At 41.0% G+C, this 20,976-nt stretch overlaps 1 protein-coding gene across 2 annotated transcripts in view; it reads right to left on the bottom strand.

The window, feature by feature from the left end:
- Positions 1–20,976, bottom strand: part of LOC118370080 (zinc finger protein 501-like) — a 67,602-nt gene extending 46,626 nt beyond the window's left edge. The window contains exons 1-2 of one of the 2 annotated variants that reach the window (XM_035754866.2): positions 20,378–20,975; positions 10,186–13,329 (exon numbers count right to left, since the gene is read on the bottom strand). In XM_035754866.2, the coding sequence (XP_035610759.1) occupies positions 12,188–13,329; positions 20,378–20,756 (1,521 nt within the window). In that variant the 5' untranslated portion in view covers positions 20,757–20,975 and the 3' untranslated portion in view covers positions 10,186–12,187. Of the gene's footprint in view, positions 1–10,185; positions 13,330–20,377 lie in introns of those variants that run through there. The other variant, XM_052498868.1, reaches the window with a different exon arrangement.

Below are 20,976 nucleotides of genomic sequence, written 5' to 3' on the forward strand. Positions count from 1 at the left end.
GGGGAAATATCACAGTGTGGGAACCTCTATAACATGTATTATGGCTCTGGTGTATTAGAGGGGAAATAACACAGTGTGGGAACCTCTATAAGATGTATTATGGCTCTGGTGTATTAGAAGGGGAATAACACCATGTGGGAACCTCTATAACATGTATTATGGCTCTGGTGTATTAGAGAGGAAATAACACAGTGTGGGAACCTCTACACCATGTACTATGGCTCTGGTGTATTAGAGGGGAAATAACAGTGTGGGAACCTCTATAACATGTATTATGGCTCTGGTGTATTAGAGGGGAAAGAACACAGTGTGGGAACCTCTATAACATCTGTCATGGCTCTGGTGTATTCGAGGGGAAATAACACAGTGTGGGAACCGCTACACCATGTTCTTATGGTAGGCTCTGGTGTATTAGAGGGAAATAACACAGTGTGGAACCTCTACACCATGTTTTATGGTAGGCTCTGGTGTATTAGAGGGGAAATAACACAGTGTGGGAACCTCTATAACATGTATTATGGCTCTGGTGTATTAGAGGGGAAATAACACAGTGTGGGAACCTCTATAACATGTATTATGGCTCTGGTGTATTAGCAGGGAAATAACACAGTATGGAAACCTCTGCACCATGTTTTATGGTAGGCTCTGGTGTATTAGAGGGGAAATAACACAGTGTGGGAACCTCTATAACATGTATTATGGCTCGGTGTATTAGAGGGGAAATAACACAGTGTGGGAACCTCTATAACATCTATTATGGCTCTGGTGTATTAGAGGGGAAATAACACAGTGTGGGAACCTCTATAAGATGTATTATGGCTCTGGTGTATTAGAAGGGGAATAACACCATGTGGGAACCTCTATAACATGTATTATGGCTCTGGTGTATTAGAGAGGAAATAACAATGTGTGGGAACCTCTATAACATGTCTTATGGCTCTGGTGTATTAGAAGGGAAATAACACCGTGTGGGAACCTCTGTAACATGTATTATGGCTCTGGTGTGTTAGAGGGGAAATTACACAGTGTGGGAACCTCTACACCATGTATTATGGTAGGCTCTGGTGTATTAGAGGGGAAATAACACAGTGTGGGAACCTCTACACCATGTATTATGGCTCTGGTGTATTAGAGGGGAAATAACAGTGTGGGAACCTCTATAACATGTATTATGGCTCTGGTGTATTAGAGGGGAAATTACACAGCGTGGGAACCTCTATAACATGTAGTATGGTAGGCTCCGGTGTATTAGAGGGGAAATAACACAGTGTGGGAACCTCTATAACATGTATTATGGCTCTGGTGTATTAGAGGGGAAATAACACAGTGTGGGAACCTCTATAAGATGTATTATGGCTCTGGTGTATTAGAGGGGAAATAACACAGTGTGGGAACCTCTATAACATGTATTATGGCTCTGGTGTATTAGAGAGGAAATAACACAGTGTGGGGAACCTCTACACCATGTACTATGGCTCTGGTGTATTAGAGGGGAAATAACACAGTGTGGGAACCTCTATAACATCTTTCATGGCTCTGGTGTATTAGAGGGAAATAACACAGTGTGGGAACCTCTACACCATGTTTTATGGTAGGCTCTGGTGTATTAGAGGGGAAATAACACAGTGTGGGAACCTCTACACCATGTTTATGGTAGGCTCTGGTGTATTAGAGGGGAAATAACACAGTGTGGGAACCTCTATAACATGTATTATGGCTCTGGTGTATTAGAGGGGAAATAACACAGTGTGGGAACCTCTATAAGATGTATTATGGCTCTGGTGTATTAGAAGGGGAATAACACCATGTGGGAACCTCTATAACATGTATTATGGCTCTGGTGTATTAGAGAGGAAATAACAATGTGTGGGAACCTCTATAACATGTCTTATGGCTCTGGTGTATTAGAAGGGAAATAACACAGTGTGGGAACCTCTGTAACATGTATTATGGCTCTGGTGTGTTAGAGGGAAATTACACAGTGTGGGAACCTCTACACCATGTATTATGGTAGGCTCTGGTGTATTAGAGGGGAAATAACACAGTGTGGGAACCTCTACACCATGTACTATGGCTCTGGTGTATTAGAGGGGAAATAACAGTGTGGGAACCTCTATAACATGTATTATGGCTCTGGTGTATTAGAGGGGAAATAACACAGTGTGGGAACCTCTATAACATCTGTCATGGCTCTGGTGTATTAGAGGGGAAATAACACAGTGTGGGAACCTCTACACCATGTTTTATGGTAGGCTCTGGTGTATTAGAGGGGAAATAACACAGTGTGGGAACCTCTACACCATGTTTTATGGTAGGCTCTGGTGTATTAGAGGGAAATAACACAGTGTGGGAACCTCTATAACATGTCTTATGGCTATGGTGTATTAGAGGGGAAATAACACAGTGTGGGAACCTCTAACATGTATTATGGCTCTGGTGTATTATTGGGGAAATAACACAGTGTGGGAACCTCTATAACATCTGTTATGGCTCTGGTGTATTAGAGGGGAAATAACACAGTGTGGAAACCTCTGCACCATGTTTTATGGTAGGCTCTGGTGTATTAGAGGGGAAATAACACAGTGTGGGAACCTCTATAACATGTCTTATAGGCTCTGGTGTATTAGAGGGGAAATAACACAGTGTGGAAACCTCTATCCATGTATTATGGCTCTGGTGTATTAGAGGGGAAATAACACAGTGTGGGAACCTCTATAACATGTCTTATGGCTATGTTGTTTTAGAGGGAAATAACACAGTGTGGGAACCTCTATAGCATGTATTATGGATCTGGTGAATTATTGGGGAAATAACACAGTGTGAGAACCTCTATAACATCTGTTATGGCTCTGGTGTATTAGAGGGGAAATAACACAGTGTGGGAACCTCTACACCATGTATTATGGTTCTGGTGTATTGGGAGTATTAGGGGAAATAACACAGTGTGGGAACCTCTACACCATGTATTATGGCTCTGGTGTATTAGAGGGGAAATAACACAGTGTGGGAACCTCTACACCATGTATTATGGCTCTGGTGTATTAGAGGGGAAATAACACAGTGTGGGAACATCTACACCATGTATTATGGCTCTGGTGTATTAGAGGGGAAATAACACAGTGTGGGAACCTCTATAACATGTATTATGGCTCTGGTGGATTAGAGGGGAAATAACACAGTGTGGGAACCTCTATAGCATGTATTATGGCTCTGGTGTATTAGAAGGGAAATAACACAATGTGGGAACCTCTATAGCATGTATTATGGTTCTGGTGTATGAGAGGCGAAATAACACATTGTGGGAACCTCTACACCATGTATTATGGCTCTGGTGTATTAGAGGGGAAATAACACAGTGTGGGAACATCTACACCATGTATTATGGCTCTGGTGTATTAGAGGGGAAATAACACAGTGTGGGAACATCTACACCATGTATTATGGCTCTGGTGTATTAGAGGGGAAATAACACAGTGTGGGAACCTCTATAACATGTATTATGGCACCTGTGGATTAGAGGGGAAATAACACAGTGTGGGAACCCCTATAACATGTATAATGCCTCTGGTGTATTAGAGGGGAAATTACACAGTGTGGGGAACCTCTGTAACACCATGTCTTATGGTAGGCTCTGGTGTATTAGAGGGAAATAACACAGTGTGGGAAACTCTAACATGTATTATGGCTCTGGTGTATTAGAGGGAAATAACACAGTGTGGGAACCTCTATAACATGTCTTATGGTAGGCTCTGGTGTATTAGAGGGGAAATAACACAGTGTGGGAACTTCTCCACCATGTATTATGGCTCTGGTGTATTAGAGGGGAAATAACAGTGTGGGAACCTCTATAACACGTGTTATGGCTCTGGTGTATTAGAGGGGAAATAACACAGTGTGGGAACCTCTACACCATGTATTATGGCTCTGTATGTATTAGAGGGGAAATAACACAGTGTGGGAACCTCTATAACATGTATTATGGCTATGGTGTTTTCGAGGGGAAATAACACAGTGTGGGAACCTCTATAACAAGTCTTATGGCTATGGTGTTTTCGAGGGGAAATAACACAGTGTGGGAACCTCTATAACATGTATTATGTAGCTCTGGTGTATTAGAGTGGAAAGAACACAGTGTGGGAACCTCTACACCATGTATTATGGTAGGCTCTGGTGTATTAGAGGGGAAATAACACAGTGTGGGAACCTCTACACCATGTATTATGGCTCTGGTGTATTATGGCTCTGGTGGGGAAATAACACAGTGTGGGAACCTCTATAACATGTCTTATGGTTGGCTCTGGTGTATTAGAGGGGAAATAACACAGTGTGGGAACCTCTACACCATGTATTATGGCTCTGGTGTATTAGAGGGGAAATAGCACAGTGTGGGAACCTCTACACCATGTATTATGGCTCTGGTGTATTAGAGGGGAAATAACACAGTGTGGGAACCTCTACACATGTATTATGGCTCTGGTGTATTAGCTCTGGTGTATTAGAGGGGAAATAGCACAGTGTGGGAACCTCTACACCATGTATTATGGCTCTGGTGTATTAGAGGGGAAATAACACAGTGTGGGAACCTCTACACCATGTATTATGGCTCTGGTGTATTAGAGGGGAAATAACACAGTGTGGGAACCTCTATAACATGTCTTATGGTAGGCTCTGGTGTATTTGAGGGGAAATAACACAGTGTGGGAACCTCTATAACATGTCTTATGGCTATGTTGTTTTAGAGGGGAAATAACACAGTGTGGGAACCTCTACACCATGTATTATGGCTCTGTGAATTATTGGGGAAATAACACAGTGTGAGAACCTCTATAACATCTGTTATGGCTCTGGTGTATTAGAGGGGAAATAACACAATGTGGGAACCTCTACACCATGTATTATGGTAGGCTCTGGTGTATTAGAGGGGAAATAACACAGTGTGGGAACCTCTACACCATGTATTATGGCTCTGGTGTATTAGAGGGAAATAACACAGTGTGGGGAACCTCTATAACATGTCTTATGGTGGCTCTGGTGTATTTGAGGGGAAATAACACAGTGTGGGGAACCTTTATAACATGTATTATGGCTCTGGTGTATTAGAGGGGAAATAACACAGTGTGGGAACCTCTACATCATGTATTATGGCTCTGGTGTATTAGAGGGAAATTACACAGTGTGGGAACCTCTACACCATGTATTATGGCAGGCTCTGGTGTATAAGAGAGGAAATTACACAGTGTGGGAACCTCTACACCATGTTTTATGGTAGGCTCTGGTGTATTAGAGGGGAAATAACACAGTGTGGGAAACTCTATAACATGTATTATGGCTCCTGTGGATTAGAGGGGAAATAACACAGTGTGGGAACCTCTACACCATGTATTATGGCTCTGGTGTATTAGAGGGGAAAGAACACAGTGTGGGAACCTCTACACCATGTATTATGGCAGGCTCTGGTGTATAAGAGGGAAATAACACAGTGTGGGAACCTCTACACCATGTTTTATGGTAGGCTCTGGTGTATTAGAGGGGAAATAACACAGTGTGGGAACCTCTACACCATGTATTATGGCTCTGGTGTATTAAAGGGGAAATAACACAGTGTGGGAACCTCTACACCATGTATTATGGCTCTAGTGTATTAGAGGGGAAATAACACAGTGTGGGAACCTCTACACCATGTATTATGGCAGGCTCTGGTGTATTATTAGGGGAAATAACACAGTGTGGGAACCTCTATAACCATGTTTTATGGTAGGCTCTGGTGTATTAGAGGGGAAATAACACAGTGTGGGAAACTCTATAACATGTATTATGGCTCTGTGTATTAGAGGGGAAATAACACAGTGTGGGAACCTCTATACATGTCTTATGGTAGGCTCTGGTGTATTAGAGGGGAAATAATACAGTGTGGAAACCTCTACACCATGTATTATGGCTCTGGTGTATTAGAGGGGAAATAGCACAGTGTGAGAACCTCTACACCATGTATTATTGCTCTGGTGTATTAGAGGGGAAATAACACAGTGTGGGAACATCTACACCATGTATTATGGCTCTGGTGTATTAGAGGGGAAATAACACAGTGTGGGAACCTCTATAACATGTCTTATGGCTATGTTGTTTTAGAGGGGAAATAACACAGTGTGGGAACCTCTATAGCATGTATTATGGATCTGGTGAATTATTGGGGAAATAACACAGTGTGAGAACCTCTATACCATGTATTATGGTTCTGGTGTATGAGAGGCGAAATAACACATTGTGGGAACCTCTACACCATGTATTATGGCTCTGGTGTATTAGAGGGGAAATAACACAGTGTGGGAACATCTACACCATGTATTATGGCTCTGGTGTATTAGAGGGGAAATAACACAGTGTGGGAACCTCTATAACATGTCTTATGGTAGGCTCTGGTGTATTAGAGGGGAAATAACCGTGTGAGAAACTCTACCCCATGTATTATGACTCTGGTGTATTAGACGGGTAATAACACAGTGTGGGGAACCTCTATAACATGTCTTATGGTAGGCTCTGGTGTATTTGAGGGGAAATAACACAGTGTGGGAACTTCTCCACCATGTATTATGGCTCTTGTGTATTAGAGGGGAAATAACAGTGTGGGAACCTCTATAACATGTATTATGGCTCTGGTGTATTAGAGGGGAAATAACAGTGTGGGAACCTCTATAACATGTCTTATGGCTATGTTGTTTTAGAGGGGAAATAACACAGTGTGGGAACCTCTATAACATCTGTTATGGCTCTGGTGTATTAGAGGGGAAACAACACAATGTGGGAACCTCTATAGCATGTATTATGGATCTGGTGAATTATTGGGGAAATAACACAGTGTGAGAACCTCTATAACATCTGTTATGGCTCTGGTGTATTAGAGGGGAAACAACACAATGTGGGAACCTCTACACCATGTATTATGGTTCTGGTGTATGAGAGGCGAAATAACACATTGTGGGAACCTCTACACCATGTATTATGGCTCTGGTGTATTAGAGGGGAAATAACACAGTGTGGGAACATCTACACCATGTATTATGGCTCTGGTGTATTAGAGGGGAAATAACACAGTGTGGGAACCTCTATAACATGTATTTATTTATTTAACCAGGTAGGCTGTGAGAACAAGTTTCATTTGAGGGGAAATAAACACAGTGTGGGAACCTCTATAACATGTAAACAATTAGCAAGTCTCACAGTAGTATTAGTCTATATACAATGTTGCAAAACACAGTGTAGGGAATAAACAATTTTCAGATTAACACTGGAGTGATAAATGATCAGATGGGCTCCAGGTGAGATATTAGAGAGGGTAAATAAATAAAAACAGTATAAAAACAGTGTAGGGAACCTCTATAACATGACTATGTATGGCTCTGTTATTAGAGGGGAAATAACACAGTGTGGGAACCCTATACACATGTATAATTATGGTAGGCTCTGGTGTATTAGAGGGAAATAACACAGTGTGGGAACTCTATAACATGTATTATGGCTCTGTGTATTAGAGGGGAAATAACACAGTGTGGGAACCTCTATAACATGTATTATGGCTCTGGTGTATTAGAGGGGAAATAACACAGTGTGGGGAACCTCTATAACATGTCTTATGGTAGGCTCTGGTGTATTTGAGGGGAAATAACACAGTGTGGGAACTTCTATAACATGTCTTATGGCTCTGGTGTATTAGAGGGGAAATAACACAGTGTGGGAACCTCTATAACATGTATTATGGCTCTGGTGTATTAGAGGGGAAATAACACAGTGTGGGAACCTCTACACCATGTATTATGGCTCTGTATGTATTAGAGGGGAAATAACACAGTGTGGGAACCTCTATAACATGTATTATGGCTATGGTGTTTTCGAGGGGAAATAACACAGTGTGGGAACCTCTATAACAAGTCTTATGGCTATGGTGTTTTCGAGGGGAAATAACACAGTGTGGGGAACCTCTATAGCATGTCTTATGGTAGGCTCTGGTGTATTTGAGGGGAAATAACACAGTGTGGGAACTTCTCCACCATGTATTATGGCTCTGGTGTATTAGAGGGGAAATAACAGTGTGGGAACCTCTATAACATGTATTATGGCTCTGGTGTATTAGAGGGGAAATAACAGTGTGGGAACCTCTATAGCATGTATTATGGCTCTGGTGAATTAGAGGGGAAATAACACAGTGTGAGAACCTCTATAACATCTGTTATGGCTCTGGTGTATTAGAGGGGAAATAACACAGTGTGGGAACCTCTATACCATGTATTATGGCTCTGGTGTATTAGAGGGAAATAACACATTGTGGGAACCTCTACACCATGTATTATGGCTCTGGTGTATTAGAGGGGAAATAACACAGTGTGGGAACCTCTACACCATGTATTATGGCTCTGGTGTATTAGAGGGAAATAACACAGTGTGGGAACCTCTATAACATGTCTTATGGTAGGCTCTGGTGTATTAGAGGGGAAATTACACAGTGTGGGAAACTCTATAACATGTATTATGGCTCCTGTGGATTAGAGGGGAAATAACACAGTGTGGGAACCCCTATAACATGTATAATTCCTCTGGTGTATTAGAGGGGAAATAACACAGTGTGGGGAACCTCTGTAACATGTCTTATGGTAGGCTCTGGTGTATTTGAGGGGAAATAACACAGCGTGGGAACTTCTCCACCATGTATTATGGCTCTGGTGTATTAGAGGGGAAATAACAGTGTGGGAACCTCTATAACACGTGTTATGGCTCTGGTGTATTAGAGGGGAAATAACACAGTGTGGGAACCTCTACACCATGTATTATGGCTCTGTATGTATTAGAGGGGAAATAACACAGTGTGGGAACCTCTATAACATGTATTATGGCTATGGTGTTTTCGAGGGGAAATAACACAGTGTGGGAACCTCTATAACATGTCTTATGGCTCTGGTGTATTAGAGGGAAATAACACAGTGTGGGAACCTCTACACCATGTATTATGGCTGTGGTGTATAGAGTGGAAATAACACAGTTTGGGAACCTCTACACCATGTATTATGGCTCTGGTGTATTAGAGGGGAAATAACACAGTGTGGGAACCTCTATAACATGTCTTATGGCTCTGGTGTATTAGAGGGGAAATAACACAGTGTGGGAACCACTATAACATGTATTATGGCTCTGGTATATTAGAGGGGAAATAACAGTGTGGGAACCTCTATAACATGTATTATGGTAGGCTCTGGTGTATTAGAGGGGAAATAACACAGTGTGGGAGCCTCTATAACATGTATTATGGCTCTGGTGTATTATTGGGAAAATGACATGCAGAAAAAAGAGAGAAGGTCTGAAGCAGTGAAAAGACTAGAAACAGAGATGTGGTCTGGAAAGGGATTTGGACATTTCAAATTTCGCACATTTCAAAAACTGCCTGCAAATTCAAAATTCAGATGCACAAAATGTGTAAAAAAAAAAGGAAGAATATGCTCTGCTTAGACTTAGAACCAGTTTAATGAGGTAGGTAGAAGACAGGCAGGCTCCAAGCAAGACAACTAAAAATGCAGAACACTTGGAATGTAATTCCAGCCATTGAGAAGGGCACTAAGATGGTGACCTCCAAAGAGATTGACAGTGTGTTTTAATGTTATTATGAAGATTTATATACATCCTCCTGTTCAGCCCCATAGATATGGACACTTCTTTGTCTGGTATAGAATTACCTAGATGATCAGATAGCCAGGTAGAGGACCTGGACTGGACTATAACAGAAGAGGAGTTTAGAGACACCATTTTATCTATGAAAGCAGGGGAATCACCTGGTCTGGACGGCCTTCCTGTCGAATATTATAAAAGTATATTGACATTCTTGTACCTGTGTCATGACGGGTTCGAAGATGGAAGACTGGTTTGCCCAGCAGAGATCGCCCTCGTCCCTTGTTAGAATCTGCCTGGTCGTAGTGTCATAGAACGGATATGTTGTACCCTGTCGTTCTCAGGAGATTGTCTGTCCTTTCCTAAGCCACGTATGTTTACAGCTGCAGCTGATAACTCGACGTCTAGGATGTATCACTTCTTCTTCAGTGAATAAGAGTTCAAAGTTCTTACCAAGTTGCCTCAACTCAGCTCGTACTATATTCTAGCTGGTGTAGTCGAAATTCATCCTTCCAGCGTGGTGATCGTCACATACTGACTAACGAGGTGACACCAATATGTGCACCCAAGACACATTTCAGTTGAATGCATTGTTGTACAATCAATCAATCGTATTTATATAGCCCTTCTTACATCAGCTGATGTCACAGAGTGCTGTACAGAAACCCAATCTAAAACCCCAAACAGCAAGCAATGCAGGTGTAGAAGCGCAGAGGCTAGGAAAAACTTCCTAGAAAGACCAGAACCTAGGAAGAAACCAAGAGAGGAATCAGGCTCTGAGGGGTAGCCAGTCCTCTTCTGGCCGTGCAGGGTTGAGATTATAACAGAACATGGCCAAGATGTTCAAATGTTCATAGACGACCAGCAGGGTCAAATAATAATAATCACAGTGGTTGTCGAGGGTGCAACAGGTCAGCACCTCAGCACCTCAGGAGTAAATGTCAGTTGGCTTTTCATAGTCTGAAGTTGTAGAGTATTTCCACAACTTCCATTTCACATAATCATCTACAATGTTTCACCTTCTACAATATAAACATGGTGTCTACTGACCGTCAACAATTAAAAACACATTTCTAAATAATAATATACAATCATATTATTTTTTTTCTCCTTTTTCTTTCTAAAACTCTCGTGTTCCAAAAATTCACTAGCTTCTAGAACACTCGTCTTCCTAAAACTCACTAGCTTTTAGAACTCGCCTCCCCTTGAACGAGCCCAAACAAAAGTCATCTCCAATACGGAAAAGCATGCAGTCAAACTAAATTGTGATCCATGGTAACGCACTGGCTAAACGCAAAACACAAATATTTTTGACTGCCAACCCTTGAGATAAACAGCAACCAAGTTGTCCTTACCACATTGGAGCTGTGGAGCTTCTCTCTCTTCTCAGGGTTCACTCGATAGGCATGTCGTTGGATATAAAAGCAGGGTAACAATGTCAATATAATTGTACCCCAAAATATCGTTTGTTGCATGAATAACTAGGATTACTAAATGTTACATAATTGTAAATATCAAAACCAAATGTACACCCCTTTGTTAATATGTATTGGCAATAATGAACTTAATGGTGAGGCATGGAATAATAAAACATGTATCTTTTGTCAGGCTGAATGTTTGAAATATGAGGTCATTTGAGTCATGCTTCTTCAGTAGTGGAATAAAGACAATTAGCACTTGAATGTTGTCAAGAAATACTGGAGTGATGTAAGATTGTTAATAAAATTGATTATAGACCAATTTATTATACTGCGTCCATGTGTATTTATTTATTTTAACAAGCGAGCTGACAAGGTAAAAATCTGTACAATGACGGCCCAACGCTCTAACCACTAGGCTACCTGCAAGTAAGATGAAATTAAGTTATTTTCAAGTCACTGAAAAAACTACCCGAAAATACATATTTTAAACTTTCACTTTCAACCGAACGTATATTGGACATCGGTCATAGTCTTCTTTTCAACATCTTTTCAATTACATTTTGCTAGGTGGGATAGCCCGATGTCAAAACACAGTTTTAACGTGTCTAAATCAATAACCAATATGCAGAAACAGTTTGGGATAAATTGAAAACCTAAACATAAAATGTGCTATATACACAAACATCTGCCACAATAATCATATTACTTGTATTTTTTAAACAAGCAGCTTATAAACTGCACAAGCACCAAAAACAAGTAGCAATAAATCACTGATATTGATTGGGGGGGGTTGTATGTGCTGTTGAAACTAACACAAATAAAAAAGATCTCTTACCACACTGGTTAGAGGACAACCTGTAGAATACAGTCAGCTACAAGTTGAAATCAATAGAACAGGGGGCAAACGTTTAGGGTTCTACATTGTGACATCATTAAAATACTCCTACTACAATGTTAAAACATTCTACATTGTGACATGAACTCCATGTATTTTCTGATGTTTGATTATGTAACTTTTATCAGAGTATCTCTTCCCACATTGATTACAGCTAAGATATTTCTCTCCTGTGTGTGTTCTGTGCCAGGCTGTTTAACTGAGGAAAACTCTTCCCACATCAGTTAGAGCTATAAGATTTATATTCTGTGTGTGTTCTCTGGTGTATAGTCAGCTGCCCAGATGTAGCAAAACTCTTCACACATTGATTACAGCCATAAGGTTTCTCTCCTGTGTGTGTTCTCTGGTGTACTGTCAGACCCGTAGATGAAACAAAACTCTTTCCACATTGATTACAGCTGTATGGTTTCTCTCCTGTGTGTGTTCTCTGGTGTACTGTCAGAAGGCTAGATGTAACAAAACTCTTCACACATTGATTACAGCCATAAGGTTTCTCTCCTGTGTGTGTTCTCTGGTGTACTGTCAGATCACCAGATTGAACAAAACTCTTCCTACATTGGGTACAGCTAAAAGGCTTCTCTCCTGTGTGTGTTCTCTGGTGTATCTTCAGGTGGCTTGATTGAACAAAACTCTTCCCACATTGATCACATATATAGGGTTTATCTCCTGTGTGTGTTCTCTGGTGTGATATCAGGTTGCTTAGCTGAGTAAAACTCTTCTCACATTGAGTACAGATGAAAGGTTTCTCTCCTGTATGTATTCTCTTGTGTAGAATCAGATAGCTAGACCTAGTAAAAATCTTCCCACATTCATCACAGCTATAAGGTTTCTCTCCTGTGTGTGTTCTCTGGTGTGATATCAGGCTGCTTAGCTGAGTAAAACTCTTCCCACATTCAATACAGCTATAAGGTTTCTCACCTGTGTGTGTTCTCTGGTGTGATATCAGGCTGCTAAGCCTAGTAAAACTCTTCCCACATTGATCACAGCTATATGGTTTCTCTCCTGTGTGTATTCTCTGGTGTAGAGTCAGATTGCTAGAACTAGTAAAACTCTTCCTACATTCATCACAGCTGTACGGTTTCTCTCCTGTGTGTGTTTTCTGGTGTGATATCAGGCTGCTTAGCTGAGCAAAACTCTTCCCACATTGATCACAGCTAAACGGTTTCTCTCCTGTGTGAATTCTCTGATGAATTTGAACGCCTGATGAGGAGGTGAATCTCTTCCCACAGTCAGAGCAGCAGTGAGTTCTCTTCCCTGTAGATCTCTGCTGGTGTTCTGATCTGGAGAGACTCTTCTCTGCCTTGTCAGCATCATGATGTTGTTGAGGCTCCCCAGAGGACCCACGGTAATCCCGTCTCTCTCCTGTGTGAACAACAAAGTCAGACAGATGGTTAAAGGCCCACAACAGCGGAATCCACTGTAAAAGGTGATGCCAACAGCGTAGCCATGATGTTGTACAACAATTGATATCTAATGAATGTTAAAATTATTTGACAATTGTCTTAAAATGAGCAACAATAGTCACATTTTGTTTTGTTTTCACATCAGTAGTAACATCAATGATTGGTGGCTAGAAATAAGTTCTTAAAGTTGTTGAAACCCTAAGCAATGTGCCAGACGACTTTTGGTCTCCAATATAGGCCACTTTCTGTGTTTGCTAAAATTGCGGCACGAGGGCAAAGCACACACAATTTGGTTGCAGAAACCCCTCCCTGCTAATGAGGAAACCACTAGTTATAGTCATGACTGTCCTGGTCAGGTTACCGGAGACCACAATCCGACAGAGAGATCTCCCCACCAGAGGAGAAGAGAATAAGGGGTATGAAGATGGGGGGGGTTATGACACCTCATGCCCATTGTAAATCTAAGACAGCAGACAAAATTACTTTGTCCTCTCACTATGAAGAACCGGCCTCAACATTAAACATGCAATAAATGGACTTTGGGACAATGAGTTTCGTCAGCCACAATGGTGGTAATGACGAAAGATGGAATATGAAAGTTAATATCATTTTTGTTTTGTTATTAAAAGTTAAAGGACGACGTCACGAAAACAGTGTCACTTTAAGAGTTGTCCTGGTATATGCTTGATGTTTATACATTGTACATTGGGTGGAGAATGTCCAAATCAAAGTGAATGTTTTGGTAAAGATGAAATGTAAAATTAGATTCGTAACTAGGTACAGTGCCTTGCGAAAGTATTCGGCCCCCGTGAACTTTGCGACCTTTTGCCACATTTCAGGCTTCAAACATAAAGATATAAAACTGTATTTTCATTGTGAAGAATCAATAAGTGGGACACAATCATGAAGTGGAACGACATTTATTGGATATTTCAAACTTTTTTAACAAATCAAAAACTGAAAAATTGGGCGTGCAAAATTATTCAGCCCCTTTACTTTCAGTGCAGCAAACTCTCTCCAGAAGTTCAGTGAGGATCTCTGAATGATCCAGTGTTGACCTAAATGACTAATGATGATAAATACAATCCACCTGTGTGTAATCAAGTCTCCGTATAAATGCACCTGCACTGTGATAGTCTCAGAGGTCCGTTAAAAGCGCAGAGAGCATCATGAAGAACAAGGAACACACCAGGCAGGTCCGAGATACTGTTGTGAAGAAGTTTAAAGCCGGATTTGGATACAAAAAGATTTCCCAAGCTTTAAACATCCCAAGGAGCACTGTGCAAGCGATAATATTGAAATGGAAGGAGTATCAGACCACTGCAAATCTACCATGACCTGGCCGTCCCTCTAAACTTTCAGCTCATACAAGGAGAAGACTGATCAGAGATGCAGCCAAGAGGCCCATGATCACTCTGGATGAACTGCAGAGATCTACAGCTGAGGTGGGACACTCTGTCCATAGGACGACAATCAGTCGTATATTGCACAAATCTGGCCTTTATGGAAGAGTGGCAAGAAGAAAGCCATTTCTTAAGGATATCCATAAAAAGTGTTGTTTAAAGTTTGCCACAAGCCACCTGGGAGACACACCAAACATGTGGAAGAAGGTGCTCTGGTCAGATGAAACCAAAATTGAACTTTTTGGCAACAATACAAAACGTTATGTTTGGCGTAAAAGTAACACAGCTCATCACCCTGAACACACCATCCCCACTGTCAAACATGGTGGTGGCAGCATCATGGTTTGGGCCTGCTTTTCTTCAGCAGGGACAGGGAAGATGGTAAAATTGATGGGAAGATGGATGGAGCCAAATACAGGACCATTCTGGAAGAAAACCTGATGGAGTCTGCAAAAGACCTGAGACTGGGACGGAGATTTGTCTTCCAACAAGACAATGATCCAAAACATAAAGCAAAATCTACAATGGAATGGTTCAAAAATAAACATATCCAGGTGTTAGAATGGCCAAGTCAAAGTCCAGACCTGAATCCAATCGAGAATCTGTGGAAAGAACTGAAAACTGCTGTTCACAAATGCTCTCCATCCAACCTCACTGAGCTCGAGCTGTTTTGCAAGGAGGAATGGGAAAAAATTTCAGTCTCTCGATGTGCAAAACTGATAGAGACATACCCCAAGCGACTTACAGCTGTAATCGCAGCAAAAGGTGGCGCTACAAAGTATTAACTTAAGGGGGCTGAATAATTTTGCACGCCCAATTTTTCAGTTTTTGATTTGTTAAAAAAGTTTGAAATATCCAATAAATGTCGTTCCACTTCATGATTTTGTCCCACTTGTTGTTGATTCTTCACAAAAAAATAGTTTTATATCTTTCTGTTTGAAGCCTGAAATGTGGCAAAAGGTCGCAAAGTTCAAGGGGGCCGAATACTTTTGCAAGGCACTGTAAAAGGCGTAAACGCCCACTTCTGACCCGAGGGTATAAGACATGTGAGTTAAGAATTAACATGCTAAACTAAGTGACCCGAGCTGCATCCAAGGTCTGAGTAGTCAACGAACCCAAAACGCAACACGAGGTTGAAGACAAAGGAACCTTCTAACAAATCCATGCTACGGATGAGTAGCTGCGTCTAAGAGGGTGAATTCAAGCAGGACCACCCGGTCACCACTCTCCATTGAATCGTGTATCTACACTGCTTTCAGACCACGACGACAAGGACACTGACATCGTGAGGACAACCAGAGAGTTACACCAGAGAAGTGAAACATCCGAGGAACCAGGTCCACGCGGAGACCCAGCATCGGAGACCTTTAACACGTAATTACAACATTATATTCCGACCCATAAGAGCGGCAGTTCAGGGCAAAGTTAGGGTTCAAATAAGCATAGCTGACAAATGCACCCAAATGTATATTTCTCTCATGTACTTTCTCTTTTAAATCCCCATTTTGGGTAACACGCTTCATCGTGTGTTTTTATTTTTATTTTTTTTATTTCACCTTTATTTAACCAGGTAGGCTAGTTGAGAACAGGTTCTCATTTGCAACTGCGACCTGGCCAAGATAAAGCATAGCAGTGTGAACAGACAACACAGAGTAACACAGAGAAAAAAGGGGAGTCTATATACAATGTGTGCAAAGGGCATGAGGAGGTAGGCGAATAATTACAATATTGCAGATTAACACTGGAGTGATAAATGATCAGATGATCATGTACAGGTAGAGATATTGGTGTGCAAAAGAGCAGAAAAGTAAATAAATCAAAACTGTGGGGATGAGGTAGGTGAAAATGGGTGTGCTATTTACCAATAGATTATGTACAGCTGCAGCGATCGGTTAGCTGCTCAGCTAGCTGATGTTTGAAGTTGGTGAGGGAGATAAAAGTCTCCAACTTCAGCGATTTTTGCAATTCGTTCCAGTCACAGGCAGCAGAGTACTGGAACGAAAGGCGCCCGAATGAGGTGTTGGCTTTAGGGATGATCAATGAGATACACCTGCTGGAGTGCGTGCTACGGATGGGTGTTGCCATCGTGACCAGTGAGCTGAGATAAGGCGGAGCTTTGCCTAGCATGGCCTTGTAGATGACCTGTTGGTCCGTTGTACTAAGTTCTAATCAATAGCCTAGACTGTGTTTTGTGTATGTGTATCTTATATTATCCAGGACAGCGGAGTCAATCACCACCTTCCGGAGACACCTGAAACCCCACCTCTTTAAGGAATACCTAGGATAGGATAAAGTAATCCTTCTCACCCCCCCTTAAAAGATTTAGATGCACTATTGTAAAGTGGCTGTTCCACTGGATGTCATAAGGTGAATGCACCAATTTGTAAGTCGCTCTGGATAAGAGCGTCTGCTAAATGACTTAAATGTAAATGTAAATATTATCATTTTGGCTTGCTAGAAAATAAATAATCAACTAAAATTGGTGGGACTCGGGTTTGTGCAGATTGACGGATTATGCGATGTTCAAAATGAGACCGTAGAGGAAATTGATTAATTAGCGACAGTAAAATCGACATTCTGAAATTCTTTGAGTTAATTTTGGGAATAGAAACTAAATAAAACTAATTTTCCCACGGTGCCCCAGGTTAATGAGTTAATATTTGCCAGACTAATTTAATCACTCAATTATAAACCGTTAATCATTCGATGAGCAGCAGTCGTCACATTAACTGATACAACGTCACAACATTATGGATGTAGTGTATCTGGTTGCAGAAACTCCTCCCTGCTAATGAGGAAACCACTAGTTATGGATGTAGTATATCTGGTAATGAGGAAACCGCTAGTTATGGATGTAGTATATGTGGTAATGAGGAAACCACTAGTTCCGGATGTAGTATATCTGGTAACGAGGAAACCGCTGGTTATGGATGTAGTATATCTGGTAATGAGGAAACCACTAGTTATGGATGTAGTATATCTGCTAATGAGGAAACCACTAGTTATGGATGGAGTATATCTGCTAATGAGGAAACCACTAGTTACGGATGGAGTATATCTGCTAATGAGGTAACTACTAGTTATGGATGTAGTATATCTGGTAATGAGGAAACCACTAGTTATGGATGTAGTATATCTGGTAATGAGGAAACCACTAGTTATGGATGTAGTATATCTGCATGGACCAAAAATGGCGAGCAAAGATTTTAGTTTTTCACAATGTATTATGCATATTACAGTGCAAGATCAGGAGTGCTACTCAAGGAAACTCACATTAAGCTCTGTGTCTATTCACTAATTCACCACCGTGGGGGAAAACTCAGGGGAGTTCTCATAGGCTGACAGCAAAAATAGCTTCCATTTCCAGGTTGCTCATGAGACCATTTCACATTACTTTTGGACTATAATTGTAAGGTTCGTTGGAATCTCCTGCTGAGTATGTTTGTGTTATTGTCGCAAATCGGCTGCTTTAAACTTTTTTTTAAACACTTCAACCAGTAAAATGCTCTTTGGCTAGCTTTGCCATCAGCCTGACAATGAGGGTTTGTACAATAAGTGTTTAACAAATTTGCCCATAACTTCAGCTAACAACAACATAGCCCTGCTGTAGTACCCATAACTCCACCTAAAAACAACATAGACCTACTATAGGACCCATAACGTCACCTAACAATAACAATAACATAGACCAACAGTAGGAGCCATAATTTAACCTTACAACAACAGACCTATCATTTAATATTTCAGGTGAAACATGGAAACTAAAATGTCTTTGTCATGACATTTCATAACCTGATCACCAGACTAGGCTACTCTGTAATGTGTTGTCATTCTAAATGCCCTGAATAAAGGAACATAGCTCTGTGTGTTCTACAATAGCCTATCCATCAAGGAACAGTTCTCTACACATTAGGAACAAAGTATCTCTGTGTCCAAACAGACTAACAAGACCCTACTGTAAATCAAGCAGATAATTACATTATAAACATCAATTTGTTAGGGATGTTGGATCCAACACGGAGCACGGCATAACTGTCTTTACCAGAGTAATGAATGAAGAAGCACTTTGGTTGTTGTTGCATGTCGCAATGTTTGTAATTTGACTGTCATTCAGAAAATGATTTCCTGGATCAGCTGATGATAGTTGAACATGTAACTGTAACTAAACAGCTACAGTATAATGTGTAATTATTGAAGAACCGCGATAATGACAGTATCGATTTGGGTGTTAAAGTTAAGGTGACTCTCGGTTAGAACCATTGGATTTAGCAAACTCTGAAATGATTTAGGATGTCTGTGCCCATGTAAACTGTTTTCCCAGCGCAACATACGGAGACACTAAATGTGACGTAGTTAGAGAGCATTTCAGAATACAAAAAAAACTGCCCCACAGCATAACATTGTCACTCCCCTTTATGTACATGATTAATACCCTTTAGCCTTGGCCACCCTTATATTTCTGCTTAGTTTCCATTCTCTGATTGGCTCAGACATTAGGGCATAGATACTATTAGTGGCGTGACCATTGCAAATGACACAAAAATAAACAGACATGCACACTCCTATTGCAGGTGCCTATAACTGATTAACCAATGTTCCTGTCCAAAGGCCTTCACAAGACCCAGAATGACCAGGTGTGTTGATCCAGCTTTGCACAATCACATATGTCTAATGGTTAACTATATTGATTCTGCTACCTACTTCTAAGAAAACAGTAAAGATACTGGACAATTCTAAAGGTACTCGAAAATGTCCAATAAACTCCAGGAATTTAAAATAGGAATGGGGTTGCCCTAATGCGGGGGGAACACCAGTAAGCTTAATTCACTGGAAGTTATGCATGCCAGCCAACGGTAGCCAATGTTGGCCTCCCATGTGGCTTGGATAGGATATAGTGCTTGAGGTGTCACTACAGACCTGATTAAATTGTAATGGTATGAATAAAATTGGCTGAATATTATACAATGACTTATAAACAGCTCTAACAATTTGAACCCCACAGGAAATCTACACTGGCAATTCTAGAATATACTATATATCCCAGAAACCTGAAAGCTTTCTCTATGAATTTGAGAGCGGTTACATTTCTCCAGCCCCCATCCTTCAGCGGTTTACCAAACCAAGTCTCTGGGCAGCCATTTTGTTCTGTTTAAATCCTAGGTTGTCCCTTTAAAAAAGCACCATCAACCAATCTGCAGTTTAAACAATAACAAAGCTGTAATTCCACCACTGTTTTGGTAATAAGATGATGATGGGGTTGGAGAAATGTAACTACTCTCAAATTCATAGACAGAGACCTATGGATGCAAGGATTGACCATCCATGATTACAACATTATAGTTTTAACCATGTTGAGGCTATACAGTGCTGGTTTACATTGTTTCTAAACATTGGATTAAAAAAAGCTTATTTGGGGTTTTGATGGGGTACAACAGTTGAACTAAGCTCATGAGGCATGTGTTATATTCTTCAAGAATCAATGGCTATAAATAAAATAAATAAAAGTCAAAATATGGATGTTGTAATTACAGATTTCCCCTTTAACACCACACATCAGTTCAACAACTGCAGAGTTTGTGCCTCTGTATTTAAGACAGTACTTACTAGTGTTAATCAGGGAACGGTTTCTCAAAACCATCTTATTGCCAAGTTCACCGTTAGAATCATTGGATGCCTTAAGATGCGTTTGGGAAACCGGGCCCAGATATCCAGTTTCCTCCTCCTCCTCCTTTTTCGATGTGACAGTCATCTCCCCATCCTCCTCTTTTCCTTCCTCCCTCTCCTCCTCTTTCACTCTGAACGCATCTTCCTCTTCTTTCACTGAAACGTCTTTATCTTCTTCTTTCACTGTAACAGCCTCACCCTCCATTTGTTTTTGTAATGTAACAGCCTCCTCTTCCTCCTCCTCTTTCACCAGAGCTTCTTTCTCCTTACAGCAGATCGCATCTTCTTCAGCAGGAGGAGAGTAGCTTAGTGAACTCATGGTCGGAGATGTTAGCTAGCTATGCTAATGCTAACTTAACCAGTCTACTAGCTGAATAATAACAACACCGTAAATATGAACTTAAATCGGATAACTAACTAGACGACAGAAGTGGTTTTAAAACACAGTGACTAATATACACTAAAGCGTCGAAAGAGCTTTATTGGTTCAGCTATGTTGTCTAGCAAGCTACCGAGGTGTCTAACTGTTGCTGCTGTTG

The sequence above is a fragment of the Oncorhynchus keta genome, chromosome 37 (assembly GCF_023373465.1).
Source record: "Oncorhynchus keta strain PuntledgeMale-10-30-2019 chromosome 37, Oket_V2, whole genome shotgun sequence".
Lineage (NCBI taxonomy): Eukaryota > Metazoa > Chordata > Actinopteri > Salmoniformes > Salmonidae > Oncorhynchus > Oncorhynchus keta.